Source organism: Neovison vison, chromosome 12, assembly GCF_020171115.1.
Source record: "Neovison vison isolate M4711 chromosome 12, ASM_NN_V1, whole genome shotgun sequence".
Lineage (NCBI taxonomy): Eukaryota > Metazoa > Chordata > Mammalia > Carnivora > Mustelidae > Neogale > Neogale vison.
Genome location: NC_058102.1, coordinates 121,089,250 through 121,112,586, shown reverse-complemented (window position 1 = coordinate 121,112,586; position 23,337 = coordinate 121,089,250). Strand labels below are relative to the sequence as shown.

The 23,337-nt window shown below is 50.4% G+C and overlaps 1 protein-coding gene across 7 annotated transcripts in view; it reads left to right on the top strand.

Annotated features, from left to right (window-relative positions):
- Positions 1 to 23,337, top strand: part of FRMD4A (FERM domain containing 4A) — a 606,410-nt gene that overhangs the window by 516,922 nt on the left and 66,151 nt on the right. For all 7 annotated transcript variants that reach the window (XM_044228298.1, XM_044228296.1, XM_044228301.1 and 4 more), the window contains one exon: positions 1,876 to 1,962. In XM_044228298.1, the coding sequence (XP_044084233.1) occupies positions 1,876 to 1,962 (87 nt within the window). The remainder of the gene's footprint in view (positions 1 to 1,875; positions 1,963 to 23,337) is intronic.

The window sequence follows — 23,337 nt, the reverse complement described above, 5'->3', positions numbered from 1 at the left end:
GCACCTGCCATCTCCAGCCTCGCCAGTCAGAGGCCTCGTGATTTCACAGAGGCTGTGGTCCGTGGCATGGTGACCGCCCGCACCTAACCCCCCGGAGTTGCGGAGGCCTTGAATCCCCACCTTGGGTTGCTCTCCGGAACTGTTGCAGGACACACACAGACACTTTCCGGAGACAGACGTTTTATACCTTTAAAAAAATTTGTAGGAAATCCTATACCCTAAAACTTTTCTGAAAATTCCAAGTGTATTTCCTTGCCCTTTCTTATCTTTGTGCCGACCTTGAGATAACTTGTGAGGATTTGCAAAACATGAAGCCAATTTTGAGTTGTTAAGACATCTTCAGTGGGGTGATCTAAGTTATTTAAGGGTGTGGCAATTAGGACAAATGTAGGGGAAAGTTGCTTCCTATGCCCACTGGGCTCCTAGTGTGTGGGGGCTCTAATTAACATCTCAGAGTCTTCCCTACCTGAATGTAGGATCCCAGTTTATAGTCTGGTGGCAAGAGGTCTCTGTTAAAGGAATAAAGAGAGAGACTTGGTGTTTCTAATTCGGGTCTCAGAAGGTCGAGGCTTGGATTTTGCTACTTTTGTCTGACAGCATGAGTCACTCAGTCCAGCGGATCTCTTAAGGTGAGCAGGACCACATGGTGGTGTCTGCCATTGGCCTACTGGAGGGATAGCATGGGTTCTGAGTAGAGCAGGGTAAACCCTTTGCTTTGACTTTTTTTTTTAAAGATGTTATTTATTTATTTTTGCGGGAGAGAGAGAGAGAGAGAGAACGCGTGCACAAGCAGAAATGGTGGGGGGCAGGGCAGAGGGAGAAACAGACTCCCTGCTGAGCCAGGGAGCCTAACTCAGAACCCATCCCAGGACTCTGGGATCATGGCTTGAGCCGAAGGCAGATGCTTAACTGACTGAGTAACCCAGGTGCCCCTGCTTTGACTTTTATGTTTTAACTGGAGGAATCTTAAATGCATATCATCGAGTGAACGAAGCCAAGTTGGAAAGGGTACATACTGTAGGGTTCCAAGGAGTGGAATGGTTCTGCCTGAACCTGGCGGCGGTGGGTGGGGGTGGGGGTTGGGGAGAAGAAGGGGCAAATAGGCAGAACACAGGATTTTTAGGGCAGCGAAGCTCCTCCACGTGGTATTATAATGACAGACATCATTATGCATTTGTCCAAACTCACGGAGGATTCAACACCAAGAATGAACCCTAATGTGAACTCTGGACTTCGGATGACCATGATGTATCAATGTAGGTTCATCAGGTTATAACAAATGTTCCCTCTGGTGGGGATGTTGATCCTGGGGGAGACCTGCAGGTATGGGGGCAGGACAGTGTGGGACATCTCTGTACTTCCCTCTCCATTTTCCTGTGAACCTGAACATCAGACTTCTCCTTAAAAAAAAAAAAAAAAAAAAAAAAGAATAAATAAGGTCTTCAAAAAGGGTTTTAGAGGAGTTGCCTTCTTTACGGTCCCTTCCAGCTCTGATAGTTGACGACAGTTTTTCTGCTCAGGTCATTTTATTTGAATGTTCTCGGTATTCTGTTTTGGTGAAACCTGGAGTCTTAGAAGGAGGACAAAGAACAAGGCATTTGTCACTTATTCATAAAGGGTGGGAGTGGGGAAGGACCACGGTGGGCTCCTGGTTACGAACAGAGCTGGGTCCCCACCCCAGGGCACCTTTCATGGCATCTGTTCACATATCTGAGCATCAGTTGATGATGGGACACATCTGTTAAGGTAAAAAAGAGAGAGGGGGCCCCCATCCATATCAAGGGATTTGCATTTTCCTGAGCCCAGAGGCCTTCCCTTGGTTTCCATGTGTGTTCTCCCGCCCTGTATTTACCCGTACTCTTTCCCGTGCCCTAGGACAAGCAGGGGATACCATGGTGGCTGGGACTGAGCTACAAAGGAATCTTCCAGTATGACTACCACGATAAAGTGAAGCCGCGGAAGGTAAGCATGCTCTCCTCTGTGGGCAGATGGCTCGCGGAGAGAAGTGAGTCAAAATATGACACCGTGCAGCCTCGGGGCCTCCGGGCTCACCAATCCCCTGCAAATCTGAGTGTATACAGATTACTCCGCAGTCGTCCAGTCTGAGTTTTCCGGGTAAATATTTTTTCTCCCTGTCACTAGGGAAACCTGAACTGTTATAATTATTTAAGGTAAGAAAACTGGCCCAGCTCTCCCAAAGGAGATGGGCAAAAGGTCTTTGAGGGACTGTCCTGTTCCTTCGTTTCCTGGCTGGGGAGGGTGGGGGCTTCGTGCACTTGGGAAAGGGAGGGAATGTCTCTCTTCCGTCCTGAGGCCAATCTGAGCTTTCCCGAAGCTTGAAGCTTGTCGGTGTGCTTCATTAGTTTTTGTTTGTTTTGGTTTTGGTGGCGGGGAGCTAAAAGAAGAAATTGTAGGTCAAAACAGGGTGAAAAATAAAGAAGAGTCAGGGTCATTCCTGCAAATCCGGATAAATAGTTTATGGCATATTAGAAGTGATCAGAAATCTGGAAAAAATAAGGTCATTTGCCAAAAAGAAAGGGAAGCAGAGCCGCGTTTGCAAAGCCATCGTAAACGCAAAACAGAACATTTGAAGGGGACACAGTGCTTGACTTTTCTCTGTTTTCATTTACACACATTTTTCAGACCAGAACAAATTGAAAAATTATAATGGAAAAATGTCTCTGGGCTAGAGCTGTCATTCAGATCCTCTGGCAGAGAATAATGGAGAGACGGTATGCAGTTCAAGCCCCGAAATACATATTAAAAGTCTATCAAAACCACACTTGCTGTAGGAGAGGGAAAGCAATATTGGTCCATTATGTCATTCCGGATCGCTTTCCAAGCTTCTTTATCCACGAACGGGATGGAAATCCATACTACATATCTGAGCTTATGGTAGGCTGTCTGCTTAGCATCTGCCTTAGCCAGCTGCTTTATTAAAATGATAGGGGAAGAAAATGGTCCTTTGCTGGGGAGGATTTTCACTCCGTTGATCAGTAAGTCAGTTAAGTTCAAAGAAAAGATCCTGAGCAAGTGAAGGGGGCGTTCTCCCTTGGGAACAATTCACCTGGGCATCCAAGGGCACGTGGTTTGTTGGCTAAATCCCAAACCTCTCCAGTTTTCTCTATATGCTGTAAGACCTGCACTGGGTCCACTGGGTTTCTCTGTGTTTTTCTCGGTCGCAGGGTCTGTGCTGCTTCCACACTGTCTCTTTCTTTCAGTTTCTCCTCTGCCTCTTTCCCACTTGGCCTTTGTAAGTTTCTGTGCTTTTTTTTTTTTTTTTTTTTTTTTTCCCCTGCTTGGTCTCTTCCCTCCCTCCTCCTTTGGACATCCACTCTCCACTCTTTGCAACCTGGCTGACCTTTTTTCCTGCTTGCAAGAGCCAAGAACCCTCTTAGATCCTCTCACAAAACCCTGGTCCCAATCCCTCCAGTTCCTGATCACCCACCCTGGTGGAAGACCAAGGCGGACGTGCATAGTTCCCAGTGAGCAGAGTTCTAATGCAGCAGTAGCATTCTGCTCCCCCTCTGGGGGTGAAAAAGACATGCTGACATGTATTCTTGGGCATTCGGTTTCATTTATTAATAAGTGGGAGCTGGTTTCATTTCTCTAATTGAGGTGCTAATGAAGATTGCAGAATTAATGAGATAGCACCCAATAGATGGGAAACATAGGGCACAACACATGGTAGGGATGCCATCAATTGCCGCTGTCCCTCGGGACTCTGACAGGCTTCAGGATGGGGAAAAGTACGAAGCCAAAAGTGTGGGCAATCAGCCACTGACTGAGAGGGTCAGCCATTGACTGAGACTCATTTGTTGAGTTTATCCAGGTCAGCAAAATAAAAATGTTAAAAGGTCAGGATATTTATTCAGAGCATTGGCTATATTCAAACCGAGTTGTTACACAAAGTAACTGATGTTTCTGTGGCCTCTGAGGAAGTAGTTAAGAGTTGGTGGGGAGCAGAGGGAGAGGGAGAAGCAGACTCCCCACTGAGCCTGGAGCCCGACCCCAGGACTTAGATTTTGACCCCAGCCAAAGGCAAACTCCCAACCAGCTGAGCCACCCAAGCACCCCAGTATTTGAGATTCTTGAATCTATTACTAACTGAGGGACAATAAAACCACCAAAGTCACCGTTCATTTGCTCATTCAGAAAAATATTTATTGCATACTCGTTATGTGCCAAGTTGAGCAGAAGGTGCAGAGGTAGAAGGCCTGGCCAGGTCGTCAGGAAGTGAGGTGTATAATTGTGTTGGTGTCCCCAAGTGCTCTAAGAGAGGTCTGCGTGGGGGTCGATGAAGAATTGAAGGAGAGTCACTGGGCTTAAGTGAAAGAAAAGTCTTCCCAGGCAGCAGAGTGGGAGCAGGAGGAACTGGGTGGGCAGGCATGCCAGAGTGCACGGAAGCCTCATGAAGGAGAGCAGCGTGCCAGGTGGAGAAGCACACAGCTCCACTGGGCTTGGAAGCAAGAGGCAGAGGAGGCCAGCCAGAGAGGAGAGTGACAAGGCCCCACTGGGCAGCTTGGGGAGCCCTGAAGGCTCTGTGAAGAGGGTTTCATCTTTGAGGCAGTAAGAGCCACCAAACCTTGGACGTGGAGGGGAGCCGGAGGGGAGTCTCACTGTCCTAGAAGCATCAGTCTGGCAGTGTGTGGAGGATGAGCTGGAGAAATACAGGACAGAACCTGCAAACTGGGACGTAATTATGGTGGCATAGGCCAGAACTGGCGGGGGCACAGGGTCTCAGAAATAGGGTGATGTTTAGAAGGTAGGTGAGATAGATCTGTTGTGTGGTCGAGACAGTGACCGTCCGTCAGAGCAGGAGGGCATCTGGAATGCCTCCCAGCCAGAGCATGGGATGTAAGGGCAGTTTAGGACCTGCAGAGTTTGAGGTGTGTTGGGACATCTGGGTTGTTGTGAGAGGTAAGCAGTTCCGTATCCAGTGGGAGCTCCGGAGTGCGAAGAATTTCCAAAAGCATAGCTGAACCAGAGACTGAATGGGCACAGGAATGGGAGAGACTCTTGACATACCAGAGAAATTTCTAGTAGCTGTGAACAGACTTCAGCTGGGTTCCCCATCATGACATTCACTGTGGGACAGACCAGGTGGTGCAGCCCTGAACCCGATGTCATCTGGGGAGTCCTCTTTAAGAAATTAATGAGCAGTCTGCCCGTGAAATAAGAACAGGCCTTTGCAAGGGCTGGACGAGGAAGAGATGTCTGAGTTTCATTAGCCGGAGGAGTATTCTTGTCTGCAAAGATGCGGGGTGGAGCCCACAGGAAACCAGACCTAAACCGGAGCCATGGTAGGAACGCAGCAGGGAACTCTTCCCTCTCCTCACTCCCAACATCAGCAAGGTCGGAAGAGGACATCTGTTCCGCTGCCTGCCGAAGCGGAGTGACACAGAAAGTGCCCAAAGTCAGTCTCCAGAGTTTCGGACAGGTGCTGCTTTGTCTCCGTGAATATTGGAAACTCACAGGAAACTGACCATGCGGGGGCCGCAGAGACTCACGACTGTCTCTGAGCGGCCATTTCCCCTTTCCCACCAGGCCTGCTGGAGTCAGGACCCCTGGACCCCTGGAGTTAGGACTTGCAGCCCTCTGCACTTCCTGGCCCAGCTCTGGGAAGGCCAGCCAGCTTGGCAGGTGTGTCTGGCAGTGCCTCCGTGCGTGGGGAGCCCAGGCTCATGGCGGGGCCAGCTCCTTGGAAGGGTGGCCTTCCAGCAACAGCACCACTCCTGCTCAGGGCCCAGGCGGAGCTCCACCACGGTGGGCCCCCAGCGCTGCTCAGGAGACTGGGAGTGGCTCCCAGTTCTGCACACCTGGAGGCCCTTCTGTAGCAAGAGCTGCACCTCCAGCCGGGGCAGGGCTAGCCTGACACTCTGACCCAGTTCCAGCAGCTCCATCACACGCAGCGCTTTTCTAAGAGCCAACATTCAAGTAGAGGCAGTGACAGGCTGAGCCTGCTGCCTTTTCTTCCGAGGGCCCGGAGGCATCCTCTGGTGTGCATCAGCCAACCATCAACACAGCCGGAGGAACTCAGAAGCTGCCTGTGAGAACGCACTCAAGTGTTTCCATGTGATCCACCGAAAAGGAGGGCGGCGGGTAGCTGATCTCTGTCCAGAAATGGGCGGGACCCTGGCTCATTCTAGCCTCTCTGTTGGGTGCGCTTTGCCATTGTGATCACAGAGTCTCCCTAAATTGCTTAATTGTCACTCTGAGGCCCTGGTGGCTTTGGGGGACTTGGAGTAAAGCAGAGTCCCTCACAGGTGGAGGAGAGAAAACATGGAAGTCCTTTCCTAATGACACGCTCCTACTGCCACCCAAGCCTTCTAACAGATGGGCTCCGGCTTGCAGATACACAACCCCCGACCCAAGCCGCTCCTGTTTATCAGGAGAAAACCCGCTTCTTTGTCCTCAGGGCGCATGTGTCAGGAGCAGCTGGACACGCGGGGACACCTGAAAATGGTGCTTTGGCTTTTGTGTATGTTCAGAAGCTCAAAGCCAACTTCAGAAGTATTTTTTTTTTAATTTTTAAGATGTTATTTATTTTGAGAGTGAGAACACACACGTGGGTGGGGGCGGAGAGGCAGAGGGAGATAAGCTCCAGCAGACTCCCTACTGAGCATCCATCCCAGGACCCCAAGATCACGGCCCGCGTCGAAGCCAAGAGTTAGAGGCTCAGCCGACTGCACCACCCAGGTTGCCCCCAGAAGTATTTTAGAACTGCATCTGCAGAAGAATAGCCCACTAAAAACTTAAAAATCCACAAAAAGAATGAAATCAAAATAGGAATCTACACTACATACACGTATCCGAGAACATGAGCCCTTGCCTGCACGCATGAGTTCCTTTGAGAAGCTTAGGGAGCACCCCAAACAGTATCCAAGGCTACGGATCCACATCTGTGATAAACTCTCAAATACTCCGCTACGTCCTCAGCAAACCCTTCTGCTTCTCCCCTTTTCCCAGCCACGTGTGGTTCCCTCCCACCCTGTGCCCGCCTCCTCACACCTGAACTCCAGGATGTTCCTATGCAATACTGTGTGACGCTTGGAAACCTCCCTCTGGTTGCCTCAGCTCGCCTATCTCCTCCTCTCCTCTCTCCTTATGGTTGGACAGTTCTCATACACCGTCGAGAGCTTGGTTTGCATGTACTGGAACCCCAGTGTCCATGCATCTGCCTGTGTGGCTTTGGCCACACAAGGTAAGGAGGGTCACAGTGGTCTGGAAATAGAATCTTGCAGCTGCAGAGATTATCTTAGCGCATTTGCTCCTAGCTACCACAGTCCATTTTCACACGTGCATGCCTATGGAGCAAGGGAGCGCTGCCTAAGGACAAGGTTCTTGCTCTCAGAAGTTAGCTCCATCCTCCTGGCCTTGGGGAAGAAAGAAACATGGTCCAATCTTGAAGGGCGCTTGAAGTCAGTCTTGAGCTTCGTCTTAGTTTGCATTTACAGCTGAACAAAGAGACCTAAGCCATCAAAAGAAGACTGAGTGCCAGCTGTGTAAAGGGACTCTTGGTGGTGACGGTGATGGTGGTGATGTGGTGACATGCTATGGACGTCACTCGAATGAAAATTATGTGGCAGATCTCGAGGAGGCATTGGTTATTAACTCTCACAGAACTGTGTCACACGGGGCAGAGATGAATAGACTGGAAGAAATCTGTCCCATAGGGTTCTTTTTGACGAGAGCCTTGCATTCCTTAGAGCAAAACTGAGAAAGTCTGAAAGCCTGATCTCTGGGACCACCAGTCCCTTCCTGGAAGTGCGAGAGCCAGAGGTGTTGGGATACCAGGGTGTCCCACACTCGGGACTCTGCTCCCACTCGGTGCCACGCTCAACTGCTTCTCTGCCATGCTGCTGTAGCTAGCACCCTTCAAAGCTGTGGACACCCCAGCAATGGAACCATTAGAAGCCATCATAAATTACAAGAGGAAAGGCTTTCCAAATGGGGCGCCAGGAGAGTGGGAGTCCTCCCTCCTGTGGGCTCTGTCTGAGGCTATAAGCATTAGAGGGCAAACAGTAGGAGACCTGTGGCTCCAGGACCACCACCCACCCCCGGAAGGGATGTTCGATATCTGCTCGTCATCATTTATGGCTGCGGCCCGCAGGCCAGCCCGCATCTGATGAGGTCTGCCCGCTGGGGAGGAATGGCGGTATACTCTTTGTTACATATTCAGCAGACATCATTTACTTATTTATTTGATATGCAATTAGGGGGCGCTTTTATGCACACTTAGATGCACAATTAGGAGCTCCGTGGGGTCCCCTCTGAGACATTTGGAGAAGGAACCGGAGTAAATGGTCTGCCCTGTGTCCCCAAGCAGCCAGTGGAGCTTCCTACGGTTCCTGAGAGTATTTCAGAAGCAGGGGCATTAGCTCAGGGAATTGATGCATTACTGTCACCTCCCCAGATTAGTAAAGATTTCTGATGATGAGACAGGAAGAAAAAATAATATTTACAGGAAATATTCCATTAACTGTGAACTGACTCCCAGTGGAGCTAGCCTGCTTCCATTATTCAGCCATAAGCGCTCCATTAAGTGCACTGCCGACCTCTTTTTCAGCTTCTGTTTGGAGGCACTTGACTTATTTTCAGGCTGCTGAGCCCTCTGCCTTGGCGGGCCCTGGGTGGGCTCCTCCCTCAGTTCCGCTCTCTGTATCCCTCTTGGACACCACACCCAGTGTGCTGCGTGGAGGAAGAACCCCATACCATGCTTTGAGCATTTTCTTATATTTTGCAGCCTTTGCTCCTTCACAGTGTTGGATCGGAGGATGTCCTCTGGTTGCCCCCATCAGTTCAGAGATCTCCCTCGGTGCGGAGCGGACCCAGAAGGGTGCAGGGACTGGAGGCGATGGGCCCTGACCACAGGTCACCAAGAGGGGCCTGCCTCAAAGCCGGGGAGCAGGCCTGCCGGAAGGGTGATGGGGAGGTTGGGACATAGAGCACTACCGGAGTTTGCCATCCGAACTCCCCAAGAGAAAGGGGGAAAATCACTTGTCTTCTAAGAAAGCTGAAATGCCCTTCCCAAAATAGAGAGACCTCCTGTCCTCAAGACACCAGTAGGAGGCATGGCTGAATTCTCTGTCTAGCGTGGGAACCCCAGTCTCTCCCTCCTGTTCAAGAACTGCCGCTTGTGGGCCAGGCGCTGCTGGAGGGAACAAAAGAGGTCCCTACTCTCCCAGCACGTGCGGCCCAGCAGGGAAGATGGTCCAATGATGACATGAAGTCAGTCTACGATGCACGGTGTCAGCATCTTCCGTTCTAGAAAGACAAGTCCGAATAAGGAGGAGTGGCAGATGGTCAGGATTGGTCTTGCCAAGCAGGTGACGTTTAAGTGACCCTCCCTCCAGGAGGGGGCACATGAGGCCCCGTGGCAAGCAGCGTCGAAGGCAGATTCGCAAGGAGGAAGTACTCTGGGATTAATGCCAGTGGGGCAGGGGAAGGAAGCAGGACCCCGCAGAGAGGGAGGCTGAGCTACGATGCAGGCTTGGACCAAGCTCTGGAGCTCAGGAGGAGCCATCAGAGCCACCACATGAGATGGGGGGGCCGAGCCTAATCCCCAATCACTAGATGAAGGGGACCCACAGGGAAGGGGCCGTGACCTTGGCAAAGTGGCTCCCTACCATGGAGGGCAATTCCCAGAGAAGGCATGAGCCTATCAGTCCAAGAGGGAGAGACTAGTCAGTAGGGCATGTGGCTTTTATAGCTGTGGTTCTCAGAACATGGCCATGGACCAGCAGCACAGCCCCCCACCCTGGAACCTGCGAAAGGGGCACACTCCACGTCCCTGCCTGAGCCGTGCACTCAGACAGTCAGAGGGTGGGACTCGGCACTCCGTGTCCACGAGTCCTTCCAGCATATTCAAAACAGTGTTGATAATCCATTCACTCTGTGGGACTCTCTTGTTATATCTGTGAAATGGAGACTAAGCCATGAGGTAGAGTCAGATTTTCTCCGTTTGAATGTTGACATCTGAGTTTTACTTTCTCTCTAAAAATGCTGCGGCCCTCGACATAGGAAATGTCGTTGGCCTCTTTTATACCGAGCGAAAGAGGCAGAATTGCCATGAAAAGCAAACAATCGCTCTTTGTTAAGAGGACCGTTTTTTTTTTTCCCCCCTTGGTCATTGGATCTGGGAACCCAAGGTCCATCTGTTCGCACAAGTCTCTGTGAAAGCCGTGTCAGAGCCTCGTCCTAAGTTACCCAAAGCTCCAAGGACACGGCTTGTATCTTGTTGTGTTCTTGTTGCGACTGTCCCACAATACTCATGCTGCTGTCAGACGGGCTCTTTGGCAGAAGACAAGGTCTGTGAGCAGAAACTAAAAGTACTGCCCCATCCAGGGGGATCATCCTTAGAAAGAAGCTGTCCTGGGAGAGCAGTTTCTCGGCAGCCCTACGGAAGGAGAGGAATGTAATTACTCCTTTAGGAGAGGCAGATCCCAAGCTCTCCTGGGCTGAGCTGCTGGAAGGTATCCCATAGAGGTGGGTGCCCTCTGTCCTCAAGATCCCAGCCAGATGGTCCCGGGGGAGTGGCGGGCGGGGACTGGCTGTGGGGGTTAACCTCCAGGGCTGGCTTAACCCTTTGGGCACCACGTTCCTGTTCCCCACGCCTCCCCCCCCACCCCGCCCTGCTGTTAATTGTATTGGGAAGACAGCTGGCCCGCTAGTCAGGACACCTGAGTCCTAGCTCTCGGGCTGTAAGACAAGTCACTTCTCCAGGCCTCGGATTCTTATCGGCAAGACAGCTAATATACAGTCAGGACTCTTGAGGTGGGGAGAGTCAGGAGACTAGAAACAGTTGAAGAGAACAAAGCAAGGGGCGACCCCATCATAGAACTAGAAACGAGCAGTTAACAGAAGGAGTAATGAAGGGCAACATTCCCTCAGAAGAACGTGGTAGAAAGAGAAAATGCCCATTTCTAAGTAGGCAAACCCCTGGCTGTCTTTGATGGCTGCCCGGTTCAGACAGAGCCCAAGGGAGACCTGATGAGATGAGCAGAGGCAGCTCTTCTCCCTGAGTGACACATCTGTCCCTTCCGTGATGCGTGAGGTCTTCCAGGGCTCAACTGCTTCCCAGAACCTCGCCCGGTCTCAGGCTTCTTGTCCTGCGGAGGAGGATGGGAGCATATGACAGCACAGGGGAGGCTGTATAAACATCCACGGTGATGCGTGGAGAGTAGGGGTCAAACACTAGCCTAGGTATTTATAACATGTTAATAAACACCCAGGCAGCCTGGCCAGCAGCCGCCTGGAGACCGACTCTTCTAAGTCACAGAACCAGATTCCCACTACTCAGGGAGCCCCACTGATCTTGGATGCAAGTTGAAGAAGCAAATCAAAACCAAATGCTATTGTTGGATCCTGGACCCCTGCAAGGAGCATCCCAGAGCCCCACCCACTCCAGAAGGAACCACGAGCCAGCAGGGATGCAGGAATAGATTCGGTTTCTCTGGCTCATGAAAACCCAAAGACTTCACTAGTCTAACAAGAACCGCGATCACCTGGGACTCTCGAAAGGCAAATCTCTTTTATCGCATACCGTTTGTTAGAAATGGGTTCTTCCCTAGATTGAAAACAGGGGCAGTCCTTTGACTTGTTGGATCACTTCTAAGTAATAAATACAAAGCCTCACAGTCACTTTGATTAGCAAAATTGATTTCGTTAAGTAATTAGAGTGCCAGTCCTTTCTAACAACCGAAGCTCCAAGCTTGGCTTAAAGTTAAATCTTTTCCCTTCTCCGACTCACATGGCCAGCCTGCTTCAGTGTTTTGATCTCTGAAGCAAGAAGTGAGGCAGTCGTTTTTGGTTCCCCTAACTTCAGAAGGTAGTCCTCAAGCTCTCCCGGTACCCCTAGTGAGCTCTCAGGATATTTGCAGAAGGCATCCTCCACTGCCCTCCCCAGGTCGGGGAGGCTCACAGCACACCTCTCTCCCCCTAATATTCTCCCTCAGTTTCTACCTTTAAATGTTTTTCTCTTAAAGATTTTCTTTATTTGAGAGAGAGAGAGAGAGAGAATGCATACAAGTACAGCAGGGGGAGGGGCAGAGGAGGAGGGAGAAGCCGACTCCCCCTCAGCAGAGAGCCTGATGCGGGTGGGGCTCAATCCCAGGACCCTGAGATCATGACCTGAGCTGAAGGCAGAGGCTTAACCAACTGAGCCACCCAGGTGACCCTAAACATTTTATACCCCAATTGAGGGTGAGGAGTTGCAGAGCCGTCTCAACTATGAGGCTTAAAAAAATTTTTTTTAATTTTTAAATTGTGATTAAATGTGCGTAGAATTTACCATTGGAAACTTTCTACTTGTCCAGTTCCTTGGTGTTAAGTATATCCACATTGTCTGTCGTTCAGTCAGTCTCTAGAACTCCTTCACGGTGCAAGTGTGTCCCCTTAAACCATGGCCCATCCCCTCCCCCCGGGACCCACCTTTGTTGCGTGCCTGTGAGTCTGGGCACTTCATCTGGGTGGAATCATAGAGGATCAGTATTTTCGTGACCATAAGATTATCATGCCAAAACCAGGATGCTTTAGGTGGTGGATGGCGGCCCCAGTGAGCAATCCCACCAGGACATCAGACCAGACAGGGCTGTCACAGCGGACCAAGGCTTGTGCTGGCCTGTCGAGCCTGCCCTTGATCCTTTCTTGGCCTCCACTACAGGGTGGTCTGCTCACTGGTCCCTCTGAAAAGAAAGATCATCTTAAAGCCTCAGCCGGTGCTTCCATTTCCATATCCCGAGCCATGGCTCTGCTGGGACACTGCCACCGCCACACAGGACAGCCGTGTTGCGCCAAGAACTGGGGCAACTCTAGAGGGGCGTGGCCGGTGAAATCCCGTGACATCCGACCAGCCAGTTCTTCCCAGCATCACCAACAGGTGTTTCTGTTAGCTCCGTGGGACTTTGTAAGCCCCCTCACCAATCCCTACAATCATTCTAGAAATGGTTAATGTATATGTAATGATGTTATGTAATGCTAGATGTATGCTAGCATCAGATGTGGTCCATGGACTCCCCCTGAACAGGGCAGACTCAGCCTCCTTGTGCTGAATGTTCTGTCCCAGCCTTTTATCGGGGACGCAGAGAGCCAGAGGGGCTCTGAATGCCCATCTCTCTAGGCCTCTTGTTGACTGGAAACCCAAACCCAGCCCTGGCTGTGGGAGGCATTAGGAGCCCCGCTGAGGGAGCTGCCTCCACATGTCTGCACACGTGAATGTGCTTAGGTACATCATTGATTTTATGCTTGCAGCTGTGGGGCTTGAAAAACCATAAAAACCGGCTCCCTGACCAGATTTCCCACCAGCCAACTCTGGGACGCACCACAGATCCCGCAGCCGTTGAGGAGAACAACCCCGTCCCCGCCCCCTGCCCCAGAAGCCTTCACCCTCACCGCTCAGAGTTGTCGGGCTGGAGGCAGGCGGCGGCGGGGGGTGGGGGGGTCCTTTGTCACCCACAGAAGCCACCACAGCAACTCCAAGCAGACAGCCCTGGTAGGAGAAACTTCTGACGGGTTGGTGGTGCTTCTTATGGAGAAGGGGAGCCCCCTGCGATCAGGGGCCCTTTGTCCTGGACTGCAGGCTCCTTTGAAATAGTTAGCTTTATGAAGTTTTAGCCAAAGAGCATCCTGTGATTTGTGATTAATCCAAACTAGGATTGACCAGTCAAACCGGTCAATTTTTTGTAGAAAAGCCACAGGGAGCTCTTGGTCCTTCCCCATGTCATCTCCCAAGTCCCTGGCCCCCTGAATCTACTTTCTGTCTTGTGGATTCCCCTCTTCTAGACATTTGGTGCGAGTAGAATCCTAGTATCTGCGTCCTTTGGGTCTGGCTTCTTCCACTTGGAATGTTTTCAAGGGTCATTGTGTTATGTAGTATGAATTAGGAGTTCATTCCTCTTTATGGCTGAAGGATATTTTGTTGTTGTCTAATGTTTCCTTCCACATTTTCTGCATTACTGTAGCAAACACACCGGCCCCCAACAGTGGTGCCCGTGGGCCTTTGTGTTCACCATATCCTCTCCTAGGGCAAATGACTCGCCCCCTAGTTTCCTTCTGAAAGGACTCCAGTGGTGGTTCAGTGATGCCTTCGCCCAACCGCCTTACTAGCTCCCATCCTATCGTCTTTCTGTTCATCGTTGGAACCTGTTTTGCTCCGCCTTCCTTACTGTGTAGTTTTATTTGCCCACCTCCCCCCTCAGAAAAATGTAGAGATTTCTCTTTCTTTTTTCTCCCCAGTACTGCCTGTGTGCTGCCTAGCCCAGTGCCTGACTCATGATAGCTTCTCCATAAACAGCTGCCCAGCAAGTGAAAGCAGAGCCAAGCATTAGCGTGTTGTGTCCCACCGCCAGTCATGGGGACGTGTCCACCTGCACTGGCCTCGTGGACATCACGACAAGCACGTCACCCCTGTAAGGCAGGGTTTGAGGACTCCAGTGAGAAGGAGCCCATTAGAAGCAGGAGGAAGGGAGGAGGGAGGCACCAGCGTTTTCACACGTTAGGCTTATTGATGGGAAGAGATGAAATCATAAGGAGTTCCTTCCATCTGGACCATCCCTCGATTTTATCCTTCTGTCTCTTGGACCAAAAGGACCCAAAAAGCTAACGGTCCTGGGACATGCGGGGTGTGTCACTGAACTCCTACGCGGCCATGAGCCAAGCTGGCGGGTCTGGATGCCTTTTCTTTCTCAGGCAGGGCAGGAAACCCTCTGCTGGGAAACCCTGTTTGTTGATTCCAGTAACCTTCCCTTTGTCTTGGGGAGACCTTAGCAGCTCGTTTCTGCTGAGCCATATGATATTCAGGGAGTTCTGTGAGATTGTGTTTTTACTTAATGAGCGTGATTCTAAGGGGAAACCCAGGCTAACCTCACCTTCCTGAAAGTGTGAGCCTGTTGAACCCAAATGCTGGCACAGCCAGAACGCGGTCATGAGGCCCTCAGACCCGGCTCTCTGGGGCTCCACGTGGGCGCCTGCGGGTGGGGTAGAAGACCCTACGATGGGGGCGGGGAGCCTCACAAGGAGCCTCCAGCTGACTTCAGACAGTTTGTAGGCAGAATGAGTTGTGGGGGTCTCTTCAGGTCTGGCGAGGTCCAGATGATGGACCTCGCGACCACAGATGCCCCCGGTTGCCTGTGGAATAGAGTTGAGCTCAGGCAGGGCTGCCAGGAAGGGGGAAGGGCTGTGGTTCCTGGGTTGTGGCTCTTGGGGCTGGCCCTCACTGCCACTTCCCTATTGCCATAGGCCTTCCCATTGAGAGCTCTACTTGTAAGTGGATGTCTAGGTCCAACCCTTCAGTTCTTCACAGTGTGGCTCAGATCCTAGCTCCCATCTTTTAGTACCTGTGTGACTTTGAGAAAGTGACTTAACCTCTCTGTGCTTCCATTGCCATAATACCTACTTCAAAAACTTCACCATCCCAACAGACCGTTGTTGAGTGCCTGATAAGCCTCGGGCACTGTGTTAGGTGCCAGGAACTTTCTCTCAGGAGGTTTACAGCTTGGTAGAGAAGACATTTGTGGGGAAAAAAGACCATTGTGATAGAGGATGGTCCTTGCTTTGGCAGAAATACTCACGTGAATGTCCCAGAGAACAGGCTGGGGGGCTGTGAAAGCCCCAGGGAGAGCTGGCTGCTGAGTCCCAGTGTCTGTTTCCTCCTTGGCTCCCCCCACCTCCCCGAAATGACCTGCACACTTCAGAATCTAAGGAAGAGGAGATAAAAAAATATTTTTATAAAATAGCACCAGTCCTTCTGGAAAGAGAAAATCTAGAGGAAGAGAGGAGGTTTCCTCTAGGAAACCTCCTTTCTGGGAAAAAACACAGAGGCACAGAAACAAAACTGCTCCAGCAAATGGCTGGCAGCTCAGCCCGGGCCCCTCCATGCCTCCGTCCAGGGGAGGGGCCGGACCCTCCAGCAGCTGGAGTGGGGCAGTCGCCGACCTCCGCTGGCTGCAGTCCCCACTGTAAGACCACAAGTGTTCTCAGCTGCAGCCTGCCTCGGAAAGCAGCCTGCCAAGTCCTGTTCCCGTGCCTGCTCGGCTGCCGCTCTGGGATGCGTCCAGCCAGAAGGGCTCTGAGCTCACACCTGAAGTCTCGGCAGCCGGCCACTTCCCTCCTGGAGCCCACAAAAACCACGGTCTGCAAGACCTTCCCCCTCCTGGGGGATGGGCCAACTCTGGAAGCCTGAGGTGTGCTAAAGGTGCACATGAGCTGCTCTTAATTACTCCCAAAGAGCCCTTGGCTACCTTACTAATTTTTTTAAAGGTAGAGGACTGTCATTTAAGCATTTTTTTTTCTTTTTTTAGCTTAAACAGGGTTCTAGTTGTGAGAGTCTACCTTTCTTTCCATGGAGAAGTGCTTGCCAACCTGTTCTCTATCCTGTCCCCATCTTCATGGAGTCCAGTGGCTTCCACCTGTGAAATCAGGGGTTACTGTGAGGCCGCACCTCCGGACAGAGCCACCAGGTGTAAGAGGACTGATGACAGCCATCCCCTCTCCCCGACCCCAAGAGAACAACACAGGTTTTTCCCCCAGAACAACCAAAAACCCTTCCATGGCCATCCAGAGGTCTTTGCCATTCCAGGTGAAGGTGCTCATCATTTTCCCTCCAGATGTGCCAGATGTCACCTTAATTCCCTGCATGAGGCTTCCCATTGAAAGAAGTCCGGGCGGGTGTGATTAGCCTTGAAGAATTGTTTTTTTAAGTTTTTATTTTCATTTCATAAGTATAATATTAGTTTCAGGTGTACCGTCTAGTAAGTTAGCACTAACTTACATCACCATGTGCTCATTGCGACAAGCGCACTCCTTCGTCCCCATCTCCTGCTTAACCCATTCCCCTCACCCCCGCCACAACCCCAAGCCTTGAAGGTTTTTTAAAGGAAAGCCTGGAGCTCAGGTTGACCCACACAAAACTGGGCCATAGCGCTCATTGCTTAAGATAAGAGAGAGAGAAAGACAGCAAATCTAGACCCAGATATCAAGAATCACTGGCCAACTTCTCCATTCAACGCTAACCCTGCAGCATCGCCCAGAAGCACACTCTGAGGAGGGAAGAAAGGACATCACGAGGCCAAGGATAAGAAGGAAAAACACTTTGAGCTTCCTTTAAAGCTTTTACACTTGCCAGAGATTTCTGGTAAGGTCTTTCTAGGGGAAAGACCAAAGTACACACAAGAAGATAATAGAGATGTTCCCCCCCCTGCCCAGGGAGAAAAATAAAAGGCCGTGTAGTCCAGTAAGGGGAAAAGTGGCCTGTTTCTCTGGGCCTGTTAAGTACTTGTTGACCCTCTTTCTCTCTCTGCCCTGAGTAATGAGTCTTAAGCCAAAGGAAGCTAAGAGGTTTCTGATGGGTTAAAAAGAGGTCATCCATTAAAGGGTCAAGGCCTAGTGCTCTGGGCATCTGTCACTGAATTAACTAAATCAGTTCAGAGCTTGTGGAGTCTGACAGTGAGAAGTAGGCAGCCAGCTGGGGGGACATCTTGATTCCATTACGTCTACTGAGAAAAATTAGCCATTGTTTTCCTTGCTGGATATGTGGCTTTCTCAGAAGAAGAGAGAGGTCAAGGAGCCCTCCTTCAGTGCAGGTAACAAAGGCCATACTCCTCTTCACTTCCTAAGCTCATTATCTGTGGACCTAGTTTATTAAGTTGGAGGGCCTGATTTGGTTCCCAGTGTAGTCCGTTGCACGTACTACTGAGCCGGATTATGGTAAGATGCCTTCTTCCCGGGTTGAATGTTTTGAGATAACAGGTCAAGCTGACTCTGGTCAGAATTGTAGTGGACCTAGGAATTGGCTGGATAACTGGAACCAAGGATCCCAAAGAGAATATAGCAAACGCCAACGGAAAGGCAATGAACAAGAGCCCGGGTTAGGCCAATGATTGCGTTGTGAAAAATCCAAGTAAGACAAAACAGTTTTTAGAAGGCCCATGTTACCATGTTAGCCATCTCTTTAAAAAAAAAAAAAAAATTACATAACCTGTGCCTTGGGCTACTATGTGTTCAGAACTGTATTTTGACATGAAGACTAACACTGGTGTGTAAATGATGGAACAGAGAGAACATAATGATAGCTAGTATTTTTTGAGTGCTGGGTACCGGGCACAGCTTTTGGCTATATATAGTATATATATTAATACATTAATACAACAGCTCTATGGGGGAAAAAAAAACAACAACTTATTAGTCATATTTCAAAGATGAGAAATCTAAGACCCAAAGAAATGACATCACCAGACTACACAGCCAGTGGGTGGTAGACAATGTGGCTTTGAAAACCATCTTTTAGTCCGTGTTACTCAGAAGTAGAAAGTGTTTAAGACAAGCAATTTTATTTTTAAATTCCAAGGAGTAGCTCTATGACAGTCCCTAGATTTACAGTGCTGACCTCTAGCCCGTGCATAAGATCTAGGAATGTCCCTGCGCGTGCACACACACACCCTGTTTTATGGTAAAGGCAGCTAGGATGGAGAGGGACCCAGAGAGTCCGGACTATCACGAAGCCTCTCAACTTCCAAGCCAGAGTTCTCGCCCCTAAAAATGATACACTGAAACAGTGGAGAATAAATGATGGCCATGATTGATTATGTGAGGCAGGAGCAGGAACTCTATCTCAATAAGGTAGCATGGAGCCTCTGGAGAGTTTGAGAAGTCTAAGCTAGAAACTGTAGACGATTTTGCTTTCCATCACAAAGCTAATTGCTGTGTCATTGCTCTACAGTCTACTCCTTGTCTGACTTACCTTCCCAACTAGATTGTGAGCTCCTGACCAATACAAACACCCGTTAGGCATCATGTTCTTTCTCTTTCCTATTAACGTGGGTTGGCACAAAGCAGACACCCCCTTCTTGGAAGATGGGAGTGGGGGTAAGGATAAGAGATGGCCTAAAAGCCCAGGGCCTCTGCTCTCTTCTTTAAGCATAAAGTAAAATATATTGAATCCTTATGCAATTGCTATTAAGACACACAAACAAACCCTGGTAGATGGTGTGAGCCCACCAAGTTGTGAATGACAGCCCTCCTCCTGGAAGGTGAACAGAGCAGAAATGAAACAAGGAAGTGAGTTTTCTAGTTTGTTTGTTTCATTCTGAGCTTGGAGATTATTCCTGGCTGCGAGTCTCACTCTTTTTGTAAGAGAACTCTTTCTGATGCTTGGAAAGGATGCGGGATCTTGATGCTGCCTTTGAAGAAGGGATCATTTCCAATCATTTCCTTACCCATCGACTCGCAACAGTGTGGTTCCTGCTCATGATCAGGTCTTCCCGGTGTGTTAGAAAGAGCCCAGGACAACCCAGTCCCAGGATGAGTCTTGACATCAGTTGCTTATTTAACCTCCGCCTGGCCCCTAACCTCTCTCCACTGGGCTTGCTTTATCTGTGGAAGGAGGACACGGGAGCAGATGGCTGCTGGAATTTTTGTCCAGTGCCCCCCTCCCACCCCAGGAGAAGCAGGAAGTTACTCAGAGGTCATCAAGAGGCTTGGTGACTCAGCCTCAGGGACAGGAGGAAGACAGGCTCCCTGAAGTCCTGGTCAAGAATCAGAGCCATTAAAACAAGCTTCCTGTCAGGCCTTTATGTGCCATCATTACGAGAGCTCGTCCACCACTCATGTGTTGTTCCGGCACTCTGTAAACACTTGGCCCTGCTATGCCTTCCCCCACCCACAAGGAACAGGGCTTGTGGGGGGCGGGGGGGTGGGGACAGTAGCTGTTTTCTGCGCCAGGATGTGGGAATACACAGTGATACACAGGATGTGGGAATCCAGCACACTTGCTGATAGGATCCAGTATCCAGGTCTGCTCATGAACTGTTTATAGGGGTCCCAGTGACCCTCAGGGCTCAAAGGCGGTATGTATTAGCCGCTCTTGTTTGCTCTCCGTGGATAAATGTCTCTCCGCTCCTCTTCTCTACATTAGAAGGTAAGAGTGGAGGACCTGTCATCACTTGGGAGTCACCTGTCTGGGGCAAAAACTACAAACCACGTCTGGTACCCACTGTGGTCCCCTCAAGGGTGACAGACACCATGTCAATGAAGCCACCACTGGACAGTTTCTCCAAGTCTTTGTTTTTAAGGCAGGCCCCGTGATTAAGGCCGTTCTTACTCCTGGTTCTTGTTGGTTGTTAGTCCTTCATGAGCCGCTGCAACGCGACGAGGCTTTGCTGTATAGGAAACCAGAGGAATCCAGGTCTCTAAGAGGATAAAGAAGTAGTATTTGTTATGTACCAAAACAGGAAAGAAAAGCCACTGGGTAGGACGCACAAGACTTGGTTTTATACTTCCTCCTGACAGTCCCATTGTTGCTCATTTGTAAAAATAATTCCACTCATAAAGTTAACCAGCCATTAGTAAGCAAGAGCTGTTCCCACTAATTGGTGGGCCCATGTGGACAGGAGCGTAGAGTAATGGGCCAGGTGCCCTTGATTCCTGCTTCTGGTTCCTTCCCTGACTTGCTGTGTGGCCTTAGGCAGCGCCCCTTAATCTCTCTGGGCCTCACTTTCCCCAAGAAGAAAATTTCCCACTGGTTCTCCTCGGGGGGTGCTGGAAGATCAAAGATGTGATGTTTGCAGAGCTTTAAAGATGCCCAGGTGCATTAGAAAGGCCTTATTTAATAGGTATTAATTAATAAATCCTTTAATTATTGATAAACCAGTATGTTAGCTTTTAATTAACTTCATGGGCCTAAGTCATGCAAAATCATAAGGGAATAGCCAGGCGGTGGTGATTGTCTGTGTGTGTGTGTGTCTTTGTGTGGACTCACAAAGCTCATCGATGGCTCTAGCTGGGAGCTGGGTTAGGACAGCTGCAACAAGCCAGGGAGGCTCTCTGAAATGACATGGATGATCTGGGGCCGCCTCCAAAACTGGCACAACAGCGCCCCGTGGACCCTGTTAACAGAGAGGAGGCAAGCTCGAGAAGCTTCTGTTTGCTCGCTGCTTGAACTGTCAGCTGCAGAGTGGAGGGTTTAACAGGCTGGGCCTCTGAGCTCAGGGGCACAGGGGCCTGGGGACAGAAGAGCCTAGCCCTCTAGGGGCTGTGCCTTTCCAGCAAGGGGTGAAGGCCCTAGTCCTAGTGGCCAGCAGCTGCCTGCATGCTCAGGGAGGTCGGGGGAGGTGGAGAGATGTGAGCTGCCTTTGTACCCGGGCCCCCAGCCTTCCCAGTCTCCCCTGCGTGAGGCGAAAAGGATCAGGCTCATGTTCTTCCATGAGCACATCTTCTTCTTCTGCTCCTGGGACCCTGCTAATGGCCCAGTGGAATTCTTTCCTAAAAAATTGTCCATCATTCACCTCACTCCCACGCTCCCTTCCCGGGTTTGATTTGCAGACGAGCTCCCTGCTTAGAGCAGACTTGGAAGGAGAGCCCGTGCCCTGTCCCTTATTAGAAAATGTCCATGAGCACAGAGCCTTCTAGAGAGATGCTAGGAACCAGGCTGCCAGGGACCACAGCTGAAGCTCGGCTTGCCTTCTGCTTTTCAAGGAGCAGGACGGAGGAGGTGACGGGGACCCAAGCCCTCTGAGCAAGGGCTCTCCTCTCTCAGGTCCTCCACCTGGCAGGAGGCGCTTCACACAAAAGCCCAAGTGAGGTGTTCCAAAGTGCCAGGTTTGTTTTCTTTCTTTGTGACCAGGAGGAGAAAGCCCTGGAGGCACCCATCAGATTCAGAGAAGGCACCTGACCTAAGTGCTGCCCAGTCCGGCACCGAGCCTGTGACCTGAGCACCAGCCAGGACCAACGACTGGGACCAATGATAGAATTTGTGGGGGCCGCTTGATCAAAACTTAGTGGAGGGAAACAGCAGGACACCAAACCAAGTGCAGGGCTCTGCTGAGCACATGGCACACACCCGCGAAGCCGGTCATAGCCAAGATGGGTGCGGCGCGGGGCTGAGAGTCCCGCTGAGGGAATAGCCAGCTGCCATCCACAGCATTTTTTCAGAGAGGGATGGGAGAAGGGGTCAGGGGAATAATTCTACACACTTCAGTCGAGGATTTCCAGCATGCAAATAATCACATTTTATTTTTCTTAAACACTGATGTCAGATCTTGAGTTTGGAAATTTAAGAAAAAAATTATTTTGGTGTTTCTGTTATTTGCCAGGATTTGGAAGAAGTAAGAACAATTAGGAATCACACTAAGATCTAAGTTCTTGGAGCACTGCCTTTGTGCTGATGGCATGTTGAGGATCTGTTGCTTCTACCTTAGAAGGGCATTATTGCCCTTTTATAAATGGGGAAACAGGCTGGAGGAGATGCTGTTGCTTGCCTAAGGTCGAACAACATAGATGCAGGGACCCTGCATTCACCCAAATGCAGTCGGACCCCAGAGCGTGCATGCCTGGCCGTTGCATCCAATAGACTTACTACCTCTGGTCTAGGAGGTCAGTGTCTGGGGTCTGTTAGATTGGGCGTTTTTGTGTCTAGCAAAGTTCAGGTGGAATGCCTATAAATATCTAACAGTGGGGGAGGGGGTTGGTGAGGGAGGAACTTAAGGTATTTCATTGAGGGATTGAGCTTAGCAGAGCATCCAACAGGAGCGTGAGACTCAGATCTGTGACTTGAGTAATGGGCTCTGCTCAGGTGCGCTTTCATCCGTGACTTCACACACAGCTGTCTGAGCCAAGGTAGGGCTTTGGGTCACTTGCTCGCTTTGAGAATGTCTCTCCACCCGCTTGCTTGGAACCAGCGCTAAAGGAAAAAGAGAAGCACAGTTTTCCTTGGGCTTTAGAGCAAAATGGTCTTTGAACTATGGACCAAAGAGTCGTTAAGAGTAGATGACCTCCTTCCTATTACGCAGACAAAATAATTGTCACATGCTGCAGAGCAGGTCCTGAAAAGAAAAGAATGCCGTCTGTTCTTGCAGCAGGTTTTCTTCCAGCCCAGTTCCACAAAGGGGTGGAGTCCTTTGGCCAAGACCTGACTAGTGGGCGTGTCTGGGTCTGGAAGGGCAGGGTTGATAGGGCACAGGGAAATCACTATCCCATCTCTAGGAGGCAAAAACGGGGAGTAGGTCAGAGAGTGTCAGGAGCCCCGGCCCAGAGGACTGGGTTGTGGGGGAGGCTAGGAGGAGACCCTAAAAAGCACATGCCTCAATGCAATGCGTGAGAGAAGACCCCAGGGAGGCATCAGCCGCTCCCAAGGTGAGGAGGAAGCACAGGATTCCCGTTTTACCCTACTTGGGCAAAATCAACTCAAATTCTAGGTGCTTAGAAGGTTGTGTGGAATGCATCAAACAGAAGCATAAAGAATAGAAATACAAATGTGTATGCACATAACTTTAACCTCTTTTGACATTTTCCAGAGGGTTAAGTAACTTTCTTTTTCTTCCGATGAAAGGACCCCACCCCCCTTCG